A 13,701-nucleotide genomic window follows, 5' to 3' on the forward strand; every position below is an offset into this window, starting at 1 on the left:
TCCAAGTGCTCCACGTAGTGCAACGGAAAGTCTCTCGCGAAAATGAAGCCCCGGAGGGACTGAATCATATGCAGGGCCTCCTGCGTGGATAGCATTGAGGCAGCCTGCCCTACCGTGTCATTGCTGCCGTCATCGCTGTCACTGTCGCTTTCTGATGCAAGCACATTCGCGACGATTGCCTCATCGGTTAGAAGCACTTCGTTTCTAAATCTATAGCATTGTGATTAATTTTCACTGGCAACATTGTGCATTGCCGATGATCAGCGGACGGATCAGCCATCAGCCATTCCGGCGGCGATTCAAATGAGGCTGAGAAACCACGTGGCCAGGAAGTACTTTGACGCAACCAACAATGGATCAAAAACTTGACTTATTGGCATAACTTGGCAGAATGAGGGGCCAGCGAGCTGCTGGGAGCAGCGCCATAACAGCGCATTTGGCGCGGTTCATTCATGTTTTCGGAGGGTGGCGCGGCGGAGAGCTATGGGCGCAGCCCATTCGTGTTCGGAGGGTTCGAAGGGTGACGGGAGAGAGGTGCTCGAGGCTGCCAATGAGAGAAGGCTGAAAAACAGGTTCTATTGTATGATTGTGTGGCGGCCGTTGGGGTGACGGGCGATCATGCACTGGCTCAAATTTCTCTTTTGCTTTTTATTTTTAAGGATTTCACATTCCATCACCTTTCGGCACGGAAACTCAGTAGCCAGACTTCATCGTTATAACTGATAATGGTATTGGGGCATTGTAGTAAGTGGGTTATTTCACCATAGAAAACATACAAAAGTTGACGGTACAGCGCTTATTGTTATTGTTTCCATTGTTATAATCGATGCATTGTTAAAACCGGCATCGTTATAAGTGGTTCGACTGTAAATGAATTGTATGTACTATTGAATCAATCCTGACAAAGCTGCAGGGATGGTAATTCTCAAAATTTTGTATTAACTGCCTTTAAAATATAATCTAAGCAGATGATGCGGGCACCTGGTAGTTAGTTTAGCATTTACGAAGAAAATTCCGAACCATGATGAGATTTTCTGCCTGTCGCGGGCACCACCTGATCTCAGGGGTCATGTTGAGTAGCTGCACTGGTTCACAGTGTCCTGGATTCTGTGTCGTTGCCTGTGAGCATTAATTGCAGCATTATTTCCTGTTTCAGTATGAAAACCACCTACTTTTGCAAGCTTCTCGTTACACATTCACTTGTAATTAAAATGTAAAATTTTGCACGCAGGTTGCTCTATATGTACATGAGAAATTTCATTGCTCTAGTAGTCTCTGCTCTACTTGCAGATATGACGAAAGCGGAAACACCAGGGGCCATTCTAGCCTGGAGTTGCCCACTCCCATACGGCTACGATGGGACTTGTCTCAAGATGTGAGTACAGGTTTTTCAAAGATCACTCCCCTTGGGACCCTCCTTGACACAAGGCTGTCTCAGCGTTTCCACAAAGTCGGCAAAACATACGCAAAAAGTCTTTCTGCAAAAGATAAAAGCTGTAACATCTTTTGGTGAGACATTTTGCATTGTCTTGTACCCAAGGGTCATGCATGCTGTAAGCCTCATTTTTTTTTTCTTTTTTTCTGCATGTGAAATATTGCAGCAAATACATGTAGCAGCTGCTAAACCCAGAGCCTTCACTCTTTGGCTTTCCTGATTTTTGCTCATTGCATAGCAAGGGTCTTAGTTCTGACAGCCTTAAAATCTTGACATAGGATGTACGGGTTTATTGGCTACTCGGCCAATAAACGTATTGGCATAAGATCATGTGCTACATGATGCTTGCAGTTCAAAAGATGTTCCACATCCACTGCCATGGTTGCAAGTGGCGCTGGATAACCCTCTCAGGATTTAGTGCATGAGCACAAATACTCAATGAAAGTGTACAAAGGAACAACTATCGCCATCGGTCATTTGGTAGAGCATTGCATATATGTGTCATCCAGAGCTTTCACCGGTGCCAAAGTTGTCTTTTGTTTCACTTATTGTCTTACTTTATTAAGAATATGACGATTTACAAGGATATCCCTCATTCATAATTCTACATTTAAATTAAAATACCATTTAATCTTTTTGTCTGTTTGCTTGAATGGTTCAAGATACTGGTTATAGGACCGGCAGAATCCTGTTTTCAGTTGTTTCTGCCTAGCTTCTTGCTTTATCAGAGTCGCAGCAGCACTGCCATTTTTTTGCGTCCCTGCAGCTGATTGAGAGAATAGAGGAGAGTGTGCTATGTGCACAAACATTGCTCGAGGACGTCGACCTCCACCTGCTGACGCATCCTGCCTACGGGAAGGGCTTCATGAAGAAGTGCCGATGCAGTCCCGATGCCTACCTCCAGATGGCGCTGCAACTCGCCTACTACAGGTAACACTGTGGCCATGTTTGACCCCTTCCACGCCAGGGTCAAGTCGCGCAAAATCTTGAAAAAGTGAAGGTATCCCCGAAAGTGATGGTCCGAGAATGCAACCGCTGCAGCCAATGATTACATAGAAATGTAACATGGAGTTTGTGCTTGTGTGTCATATGAAGATTGTGTGAAAACAGCGCATTAATAGTTTGCAGCTCTTTTAATGGGGACACTTGCCGCAGAAGAGATCGTATGGTATGGAATAAACATTTGCTACAGGTTAGGACCACTACTTTTAACTTGTCTGCTGTTTAACAACTGTGCACACAAATTTGGCTATCCTACTTGTTCTTGCAAAATGCTGTCAAGGGTGCAGTAGCCAGAAGGAGTGTCTCATTGCCATGTCTCTATGAAAGCACGCGTTCAATTAAACAGTCTAGCAAAAGGCTTGAAATGCCCAGAAAATAAAATTCTGGCTGCGCCACTATGTGCTGTAACAATTGACAGGAGGCAGCAGTGTCATTTCAAGGGCCGAAGGCCTCCAGAATTTGAGTTGAAGGTAATGTATTTTGTTTTCCTGTCACTCGGAGTTGCTTGCTTAAATTGCTTCCGAGGGTAGCTATCTTTATGTTTTTCCATTTTTGTCGCAAGTAGTGACTACTCATGAATTTAAGTACGTGTAGTGAGAAATTGGGCTAGTTTGCTGTATCACTGACAGACCACTGAGAAACGGAGAGATATGCCAGACAAGAACGGCAGAGTGTAGTGCACAAACTCTTTGCACTCTATCATTCTTTTCCGGTGTTTGTTTGTTTTTAGTGACTCATGAATTTTCCTCATTGCTTGTGAAATGAGAAGTCATTCTGTCATGTCTTATGCAGAGATGCTGGGCGCTTCAGCTTAACGTACGAGGCGTCAATGACGCGGCTGTTCCGGGAGGGCCGGACAGAGACTGTGCGGCCGGTGACGTGCGAGTCTCGAGCATGGGTGCTGGCCATGCAGGACCCGGCAGCCACACTGCAGGAGAAACGGGAGAAGCTCGGCATTGCCTGCAAGCGGCACCAAAAAGGGTGTGGGCCTGTCTTGCTTGGGTCACCTGAATGCAATTTGCTGTTGGAACACTGTTCCTGGGACCCTTGATGCATTGATCACACTGGAGTTGTTCATGTGCCGTGTTTCTAGCTTAAAGGAAATTATTGCTTTTCTTGAACCTAGCAACTTTTTTTGGGCTGGCAGGATTTGGAATGAAAAGGGACAGAGGCAGGTGCTTGCTTCCACCCAATTCCTGGTTTCCAAAAGCAGTATGTGTATATACACTTAATTTTGTAATTGCCAAGTTACATGAATGCGATGCAATTCTGGACTATTGTAAGTAACAAAAAAAAAAAAAATAGAGCAGTCTAAAGGCGTAATCCAAGTATGTGAACCAGTTACTGCATGGTCAAAATATGATGGCTCTTTATTTGAGAGCTACAGAAGATTTACTGACAGAACCCCCTTCTGTATAACCACGGCTAACATTAGCCCTCTAGTTATTTGTATGCATCAGCATTGCTTTATCTTCAAAGAGGGAACTCAACCATACCGTGTTCAATGCAAAACGGTATAACTTTTTCATATGCACAATAAGGCATCTGCTAATTTGTTGGTTTTGGTTATCCCAATAGCTCTCACATAGCACTGTCGCTGAGACAGTGCCTTGATGGCGAGAACAGATAAAGTGGGCCTTGACGAAAACTGACTGGAGAAGCATAGGCCAGTTCACATCGCAGCACATTACATACCAACAGTGCATGTCTTTAGCATAGATGGTGTCAGAGGTCCTTGTCAAGAGAACAGCTGTGGTGTGTCAGGTGTCAATTTGTCAGCAGCTGTGTCTGCAGTGTTGAGATCTACTGGGATGTTTAGGGCGTAACTAAGCACCTGATATTGTGTCAGTGGTGTCACTTTCTTTGACTGCCAGGTTCGTGAAGCACGGAAGCATCACACTGTGCCACAATATGCCGCTACAAATAACTGACCTTTCGGTGGACTGCAGTTTTAGCCTTACCAGAACCACCAAAGTGCACCAAAGAAATTTATCCTGCATTTCTTTTTCCCTTCCCACTTTTTATCTTCAAGCGACTCAGCATAGGAGCCTGTATGTTGTCATTTAACTGAAGTAAGATACCACGAGCTTTAATGTTTGTGCCACATGTGAGCACCTTTTGAAAGTGTGCTCTATGCGTGGTTGCAGGTACCAAGACGCCATGTGTGGCAAGGGCATTGACCGGCACCTGTTTTGCCTCTACGTGGTCTCCAAGTACCTGGAGGTCGACTCGCTGTTCCTCCGCGAGGTGCTCAGTGAGCCCTGGCGCCTGTCCACCAGCCAAACGCCTTACAACCAGACGAGCTTGCTCGACCTAAGCAAGTTCCCCGACTTCATCTCGGCCGGCGGCGGCTTTGGCCCTGTGGCTGACGATGGCTACGGTGTCTCATACCTCATTGCTGGAGAAGACCACCTCTTTTTCCATGTGTCCAGCAAGCGCTCCTCGCCAGAGACTGTAAGCATTGCGCTGGTTGTACATGTTATCTTAATCCCTAAAGAGCATGCTGGCTGGCTGCACAGGGGCTACACTGTGGTTGCACTGGGGTGCGCTGGTTATCTAGACTGGCAGAGGCTGCGGGGATAGTTAAGCTGTGGAGCCTGTGGCCACCGACTGCTCTTGAGCTAATGGTGTAAAGTTGTGATATGCAGAAAGTTATGTATACAGTCGAACATCAAAACTGTAATGAATTGTCCGATATAAGGCAGTAAATCTAAAATGTTTCCTGCCTTTATCAGTATGTGCCAAATATATGCTGATAACGGCATAGCGAAGGTATTTTCTGGTTAGATGCCGCTTCTATGGGGGGACGCGGCTTTCGCATCACGAAAAATGGCTAAAAAATTGATTTTTTGAAAATCACATTTTCAGTTTCTGTAACTCTTATTCTATCTGATTCCGAAATATCATCACTCAAAACCAAGTAGAAGTGCTCTAAAAAAATTGTTGTATCAGCCAAGGTGCCGAAAAATTGCGCAGAAATCGCGAAAGAACGGCGTTTTTCGAGCCACGATATCTCCGGAACGGCGCAGCCGAGCGCCGCCATCTTGGTCTCGTTGGAAAGCGAATTTCTCCGTCTTCAAATCTGCCGCTTCAGCTATCTCCTCCATACAGAAACAAGCACACAAAAAGCAAATGATTGAAGGTCGTGCCGGAGCCACCGATTGGCCGCGCCCGCCACGTGACTCCAGCGCGGTTCGCCATTGGTCCGGTGCTCGCTCCGTGATGGCGTCGTCTGCTCCGCTTGTTGCGGTCTCTTCGCGAGCTCCAGACAGTTTCCGTAATTTCGACGAGTGTTAAAGCGGGCGCTACGTGGACATAGCAGTAGTGTGGCCGATCCCGCTTTTTGTGGACGTCTCAGACCCGCGGCTAGGCATTCCGAGCATCGGCGACGCGGACTTCGCGACCAAGCTTCGGGCTTGGAATCCTCGGACACGAGGCTAAGCCTTTCGCGCGTAGGCGCCTCCGACTCCGCGATCAAGCACATTGCGCGCGGACTTCTCGGATCCTTGCCTAATATTTCGTGCATCGGCGCCTCCGACTGCGCGACTAAGCACATCGAGCGTCGACTCCTCAAGCCCGCGGCTACGCATTTCACGCGTCGGCACATCGCTCATCGAGTGTCGACTCCTCGGACCCGCGGCTAGGCACTTCACGCGTCGGCATCATGAGCGTCGACTCCCCGAGCCCGCGGCTAGGCATTTCGCGTGTCGGCACCTCGGACAACACGGCTAAGCTAATCGAGCGTCGACTCCTCGAGCCCGCGACTAGACATTTCGCGCGTCGGCACCTCGGACTGCGCTATTGAGCTCACGGAGCGTCTATTCTTTGGACCCGCGACCAGGCATTTCGCACATCGGCACCTCAGACCCGCGACATAGCACATATATTATCGACTAGCCGACTCTATTATCGTATTGCCACGATATCTCGTACCAATACCTATCGTACCACCCCTTCATAAAAAGAACCTCATCATGAGCTCTGTTCACTAGGCCACTTGGGCTGGCACAGACACCTGGCTGCAGAAGTGAGGCATCATACAAAAGTACAGGCTGGAAAGCACCTAGTAGCTGCATTGCTACCTATCAATCAGTGGCTCTCCTAACCTTCATAGCCATTGTCAATGGAAGATGATTCAGAAGGCTGCTGAGAGCCTTCATTCAGTAACATGGTCGATTCTACCAAAAGAAAACAATGCCTTACTGACTGTACTAGAGATTGCTATCAATGAGGCAGTCTGCAGGTACAACACTAGAACTACTGTATATTTATGCCCACATAGTTCTGCACCTCACTTGGTTTGAAACCCAGGCACCATGCTCTTTGTAGAGCAGCAGTAAAGAATGCCATACAAACATGAAAAACGCAGAACAAAGGCACAGCAGACCAGAGGCCACATGTCCAAGAAGCCCCACATCACAAAACACATTACATCTTTGGTGCGTTTTAGAGAACTGAAGAGAAGGTGAAACTTTGAGAGCTGTTTTCTCAAAACTGTTTTTTCGCCTTTCTGCTCAGTTTCTGGAGCTGATTTCTTCATTATTGTTTAGTCTATTTTGATATTGTTTTTTTTTTGTCACGTTCCTTGGACTACAGTGCAGGTCGAGACAGTCTCCCATTTTTATCTTGACTTTTTATAAATTTATGGTGTGGCTATTCGTTCACTCCGAAAGTGTGCTTGGTGCGAAGGTAACTTTAAAAATTACTATCTAAAAAATTTGTGTTGTGAAAAAAAAAAAAAAGAGTAAGACTGTCACAACCTCCAGCACGCATTGAGCTATGCATTCAATACTCAACGAGCCTTCCATCATGTTTTTTAAGCTCCCCAGGCCCTCCAGAAAGTTCAAGAAAGAAAAATTCTGCTCAATAAAATGATCTCAAGGTATCACTCTGAAACTTTTATGGAAGTATCAGGGAGACATTCTAAACATTTGTCCCAATTTTCATCAAAATCCATGAAGAAATCAAGAAGTTGATTTTCAAAGCCACGTCCCCCCTTAACGTGGGTTGACCTTGTGACAGTCTTTCTGAACAGAAAAGACAATACATGTTACAGACAAATTATTACAGACAAATATAATTCTCTCACTGTTACTGCTTATAAACTGTAGCTTAGATGACCTTATCTTGTGCTATGGGACTTGCTCCTACTAAAGTGAGGTGGAATCGCATAACGATGACTCTGAACAAGCATGGCACCCAAATTGCTCCTGTGTTGCTTTTTTTTTTTTTTTAAACGAACAGCAAAGCTATCATTGTTGAACCTGTGTTGCTGTCACAGAGAGCCATGATACTGACTGCTTTTTGTTGAATTCAAAGCACCACATTCGCTGAAACTGTTTTTTCCAGATCATTATGTAGCACATCAGAACACTGTGTCAATGTCATCTCATGGGTGCCACCAAGCATGTCACATTGTGCTGCTTGTTTCACAAAGAATTTATGCGTGACTAATATCTAGGCTGTGCATATGACACTGTATTCTCTCTACAGTGCGCATGGAGATGTGTTGTGGCTGTGACAGCTTCTTTGATGTATCTGACGCTTGTCACTTAAATGAGCAGTCAAAACACTACATTGCTTGAATTGAAACTTACAGTCAGTGCTTGGTCTGTACCCATAGCCAGCATAAAAGGCTTCTTTGTTTGAATTGTATGTCTCCTTTGACTAGGGGGGAGGGGTCTCCTGTACTACTGCGTGTCACTATGTCGGCGCAGGATTTCCTCTGTATGTAACAAGCAGTGTGGTTTTCACTAATTCAACATGTCACCTCAACTGTACTCCCCATTATGCTACAGAAATGTGAGAGAGCTCACTGTCCACACATATATCTATTCGGGCTGTTGTTACCATTGCATTTTGGTCTATGCAGCAACATGGGGCACAGCTTTTTTTTTTTTTTTGTGTTGTATGAAATGCTGCCTGTTTCTAACTATTTGCGTTCATCTCCATGGAGTGAGTGCGTGACACAGCTCTCCAAGGATTCATTGCACATGCCACAGTGCATGAAGGAGCACCATAAACATGTGGGGAATAACTCGGTACGTAGTACTGAAGTACATTCCGGTGTCATCAGCACCTGGGCTCTGTGGCCTGGGTTTGAGGCTCTACGCTTCGGCATTCTTTCTTTGGATTTCAAACTACCGTGATTAGATTCTCTGTGACTTTCCATTGGATTTTAAGTGAGTTGAGTTGGATTGTGGATTTCATCTCCAACACTGGAGGACTCATGCAATCGGGCAAAGAAGCATATTTCTTGGTGAATACGTGAGAAGTATCATAGCAGCGGGGGCTTTCTGTGAAGTAGGCAGCTGCCACTGTGTATTTTACAAGAGGCTTTTGCCTGCTGTGAGCCAGAATAAAAGAGGTACTGAAATTTTTTTTTGTCAGTTACAATAATTGCAGCCAGACGAAGTCACCAGACAATTTTTTTTATTACATTACATACTGCAGACCTCGATGTGGTCCGAGTAGGGCAGGCACGTGTAACAAAAGCAAATAAGTATAAAACACAATTGCGAAGATTGTTAATAGAAGTATAACCCCAGAGTTGAAAACACTATTAAAACCACAATGAAGGCATACTGTGGCAATTAAGGTTTTGGAAGAGGCTGCCCCCTTCGGTTTACGCTGGTGCCTTTGTTTTGTTTACTTTGCAGGACTCGCTTCGGTTTGCCAACCACATCGAGCAGTCACTCAAGGACATGAAAGCCCTTTTTGACTGAAGGCGTGTACATACTGCACAGGAGCCAGCCGAGCCCAGTGGGGAGGGCCGTCCTCGTCTTTGAGTGTGGCCTACAGCCCCATTTTCCCTCCAGCCCTATCAATGCAACTGCGGCAGACGCTTGTTAGTCCGCAGCAACCCTTTTTAACTCGCGAGTTTTACTAAAAAAAAAAAAGTTGCCTGCAAGTGGCATAGCAATTCAGACTGATGGCCAAGCTACTGCGAGCCAAGAGAGTTTTAAGATGTGCACTTGCAATGTGCAGCTGGTTGTGAGGAGTGCGCGATGTGAGAGAGTGCAGTGAATAGGCATGCGTGGATCTCACTGCCAACAAGTTTTACTTTCTCGCCTCCCACCCATCTTCAATGATGTGCCTCCCAGGGAGCTGTTGCAAGGAACTGGGGGGGAGGGGGGGGGGCACAAGTCTTGCAACATCTGGGGTAGAGAGCAGCAATACATTGTTGGTGCGTTGTGGCACACGTGTCCTTTCAGAGCAGTGGTTTTATTTACATGTGGGGACTATGTTTTGTTGTAAGACCATGGGGTACAAAATAAAGCAATGCAGAGCTAACTTGTGTGTCATGATTCTTTGCATGCTGCATCAGCCATGGGTGGAGCGCATAGCATTTTTTTTCCCCTCACGTGTACTTTGCATTGGAGCTAGATTTCATGGTTTCTGCATGCTCTGTGGCCAAGGCATTGTGAGAAAAATGGACAACCACGGTACTTGTGTGTCATGATTCTTTGCATGCTGCATCAGCCATGGGTGAAGTGCATATAGCATTTTCTTTTTTTTTTTTTTTTTTTTGCCTCACGCATTGGAGCTAGATTTCATGGTTTATGCATGCTCTGTGGCCAAGGCATTGCGAGAAAAATGGACAACCACGGTACGTGTTCAGCAAACGCGGATAGTATCGACGAACATGAAATGTCAAGTACGTCGCATTATGACATCTAAAATTTAGCAACAAAAGTATAGCTTGAACGCCCGAACGAGGCTGAACAGAACGTGCACTGAAAACTGGAAGCACACGGCCTCTCTACTATCTCTACTGCAGGAATGCAGGAAACCCTCAATCGAAAGACCAAAACATGGCGCTAGGCCCGCCATTTTGTTCCATAGGTTGTCCGTTCTCTGGCAGAGTCAGTAGTTCTTGTTTTTGTTCCGTGTTGGCTTAGCTTTAAATTTGGAACAGCTGGCCCTATTTCCCTGGGCTGTCTCCGCAGCGGTTCATTTCGGCTCGTTTTCCCGTGTGTCTTTCGTAGGCTGCGCATTCACTGAAGCCGTCAAGCTGCAACATCCAGATATTCGGCCTGCAAAAGTTGTTAAGTACTTCAGTCACGTGTCTGTTGTCGACTGCTTGTCGGACCCCCCCAGCCATTCTAGATGATCTTAGCGCCAAAATCCGTGCATTGTGACGGCGCGGGAACAAGTGTGATTAGTTCGACCCCTAAAGTAGGGACGCTCAGCCATTACCGTGGTTGCCACTGCCCTTGTAATAGCCAACCGCAAATAGGATACCAAGCGGGTAAGTCGAGTTAAGTTACGTAATTATCGTCATGGGAGTGCACGCCCACTCTTATCGTTGCGGACGCTTTATCACACGCTTGACTATCGAGTTGCTTCGACGACGCGCGGAGGACACTGCTCGCGTCATATCGGAAGGCTTCGATCTGCACTTGAAACGGGCGCCGGAGGAAACCAACGTCGCGTGCCTGCTTCTTGAAAGCCGGCCGGAAGTTGTTGCTGTAGTTGCGATGCGCAGCAAGGTCTTGAGAACCAGTAGTTTCTGTTCTGCTGTTTTCCGTGGGTGCGCGCTTGACATGACAACAGAACGATCACGTTGTGGAAGGCCGAACTAGTGTAATCTGCGCGTTAAACTCGCGCGACTATGCGTCACCGAGCCGCTGGCGATAAGGGTTAAACCCGCACGCGTTTTGAGTGCCCAAGTAATGCCGTGCCCGCACGTGCGCAACGTCGTGATATGCGCGATTTCATGCGTGAAAACGGATCGACCACCTGTGGAGTGATGCTGCCGGCCGCGCGTTTGTTCTGCCTCGTATTGTGAGTGCTGCTCTTTGTGCAGTGGCATGTCCAGAAACGAGGACGATGAGCCAAATGCAGGAGAGGAAAGTGAGCCGGGAATTGAAAGAGGCGTGGCACAGATTCATCGCCGCGCCGAGCCGGAGTCGAGAGGTAAGCACATCCACTAATTGCATTTGTTATGCAGCCCACAGTCTCGCTTCCATGCTCGCTACGCTGCGTGATTGTTGTGCGGGCGGAAAGCCGCGTAGGAAAGCACACATTGACCTCACGGCGACTGGATTAGACATGTACTTATATGCATTACTTGCCGTATTATATCACTCTTTAGGAGTTCAGAAGGCTTCGCTACTTTTGCAAGCACAATCGCAAATTGATAACAGCGCACGCAGCTGATCGCAGTGTTATATAATAACTCATGTGATTGCAGCCTTCACTAGCTGTCACTTTCACTTTCTCCATTCACAGCTAGCTGTAAAGCGATATGTCCGTCGATCATCACTCTCGCAATCGTGTTGAAATGAAGAAAAAAAAAAAAAACGATATTTTACAGCAAATAGATTCAACTCTCAGAATTCCGCTGGCAGGTCATGAATATAATCGTTGTGTTTCTATCCATTGCAGGTATGACTCATCCTTTGGTCGTTCACTCGCTACTTCTACTTATATACCTCTGATACCGTGTGTTGTACTATGCATTGCACTATATAATAATATGCAGTGGCTACACTTCTCACATCAACACATAGAGCGCATAAAGTGCGACTACTATAGGTGCCAATATTATTTGCTGTTTTGCTATACTCTGCCTACATGTGAATTTATGAATTCACTTATATTCACATTGTAGTGTGAATGCATATACTTAAATTGCTATATAACGGTGTTCCACAGGACAGCCCTTCCAAGCCAAATATCGAACTTACGCATATGCAAAATGCCACGAGAATTGTGTGTTCAGTAAAACTTTCTGTTGGGTGAGTTGGTTCATACTTGCAAAGGAAATGGTTATGCGCAAACTAAACACTGGACACAGTAATAGACACGTACATTGCGCTCGTTCGTGTCTATTACTGTGTCCGTGTTTAGTTTGCGCATAACCATTTCCTTTGCGAATTGTGTGTTCTTGACATATACAAGTCATTGTAGAACGTTTCAGTCTTTATTGTGTGCACAGTAGTAGGAAATTAAATCTCTTCTCTTGTATACATAGGACACCCGAATCAGCTTGTTTCCTTTAAGAAATACACATACACTGTGTGGAAAAGTGTTAATTAGGCCAAATCCTGAACCTAGACCCTTTTTCATGTATAAGCAAGAAACATTGAACTTGTGGAACAAATTAGATAAGGCAGAGGACTTTCTCATGGCGAACATCAAGAATGCTCGAATTGCCAAAAATGCAGCCCGTTTAATACAACACAACAAAAGGAGCAATGTGCAAAATTATGATTAGGGACAACTTGTGATAGAATAAACACAGCCTTAAAGGTCCATGACATCATTATGCGGCCACCATGTTAATTCTTGTGTGAATGGTCGTACTAGTTTGCCTTTCAAATGTGCTCGCATTGTAATGCAGATGTACCATCAGTACCAATGCAACAACTTCATTAGACAGCTCCTTTGAGAAAAAAAGTTGCACGCAGAATGTACACCCATTTAACCTAACGAAGTCTTGCATATAGGTGTACTCAATGAAGTAGTTTGTTTATCCTAATTTACCATTGTGACACAATGCGAAAACACAGTTTACTGTTGTATTTGACCTTGTTACTTGTGTAATCATCAGTCTCATATATATGCTAGCCGTCATGGCAATAAACAGTTATTTTTTATGTCATATTTGCATTTGTGTAGGACTGAGTTGCATGTTTATGACAATGATTTCACTGCATGATCACTGATTTTTTACGTGAATGCAAAGGTATTACCTGCCAGTATGACAGGTAATGACAGTTGACGTGCCAGTATGACATCCTGAGAACCGTCCAATATATGCGCAGCTGAATCATTCAGTTTAACATCCACATCACTACAACTGCACCCCCATTCCTTGACTGTACCCCCCCCCCCTCTCATTCCATTCTGGCATCTTGCAAAATGACATAGTCTGTATGCAATACCTCTAACACATACTTCACTCCCTCTACATTAAAAGCACCTCCACTATGATGACATACCCTGTTGAGACAAAAAATTCCACACAAATTGCAAAAATTGCCAGTGTACAGTCTTCTTGAGTCATTTCCTACAGTTTACGTGCACTGTGCTAGGAGATGTGCTGTCTTTCCAGTGCCACTTTTTATGCTGAGAACAGGTGCAGAAGTTGTAAGCCACTGCTGCACTGAATTTTTGCTACAACCTCTTCACCAAGGAGGCCATGGGATGAATTTCTACCGTGAAAATGAGAGGCTAACTACAGTGTTCTGCAAATACTTGTAACTTAATGTTTAAAATAATATAACATAAGTGACAACCCTGCACTCACAAGTGCA

The 13,701-nt window shown here is 45.5% G+C and overlaps 2 protein-coding genes across 2 annotated transcripts in view; both read left to right on the forward strand.

Moving 5' to 3' along the window:
* The window catches only part of LOC119464307 (carnitine O-palmitoyltransferase 1, liver isoform-like), a 33,716-nt gene extending 23,986 nt beyond the window's left edge, over positions 1–9,730 (forward strand). The window contains exons 7-11 of the mRNA XM_049656389.1: positions 1,291–1,375; positions 2,202–2,365; positions 3,230–3,418; positions 4,585–4,891; positions 9,097–9,730. Of these exons, the coding sequence (XP_049512346.1) occupies positions 1,291–1,375; positions 2,202–2,365; positions 3,230–3,418; positions 4,585–4,891; positions 9,097–9,162 (811 nt within the window). The 3' untranslated portion in view covers positions 9,163–9,730. The remainder of the gene's footprint in view (positions 1–1,290; positions 1,376–2,201; positions 2,366–3,229; positions 3,419–4,584; positions 4,892–9,096) is intronic.
* Positions 9,731–10,239: 509 nt separating this feature from the next.
* LOC119464316 (lysosomal-trafficking regulator-like) overlaps positions 10,240–13,701 on the forward strand; it is a 95,247-nt gene continuing 91,785 nt past the window's right edge. Inside the window, 2 exon segments of the mRNA XM_049656185.1 lie at positions 10,240–10,688; positions 11,247–11,356. Of these exon segments, the coding sequence (XP_049512142.1) occupies positions 10,547–10,688; positions 11,247–11,356 (252 nt within the window). The 5' untranslated portion in view covers positions 10,240–10,546.

Source organism: Dermacentor silvarum, chromosome 9, assembly GCF_013339745.2.
Source record: "Dermacentor silvarum isolate Dsil-2018 chromosome 9, BIME_Dsil_1.4, whole genome shotgun sequence".
Classification (NCBI taxonomy): Eukaryota; Metazoa; Arthropoda; class Arachnida; order Ixodida; family Ixodidae; genus Dermacentor; species Dermacentor silvarum.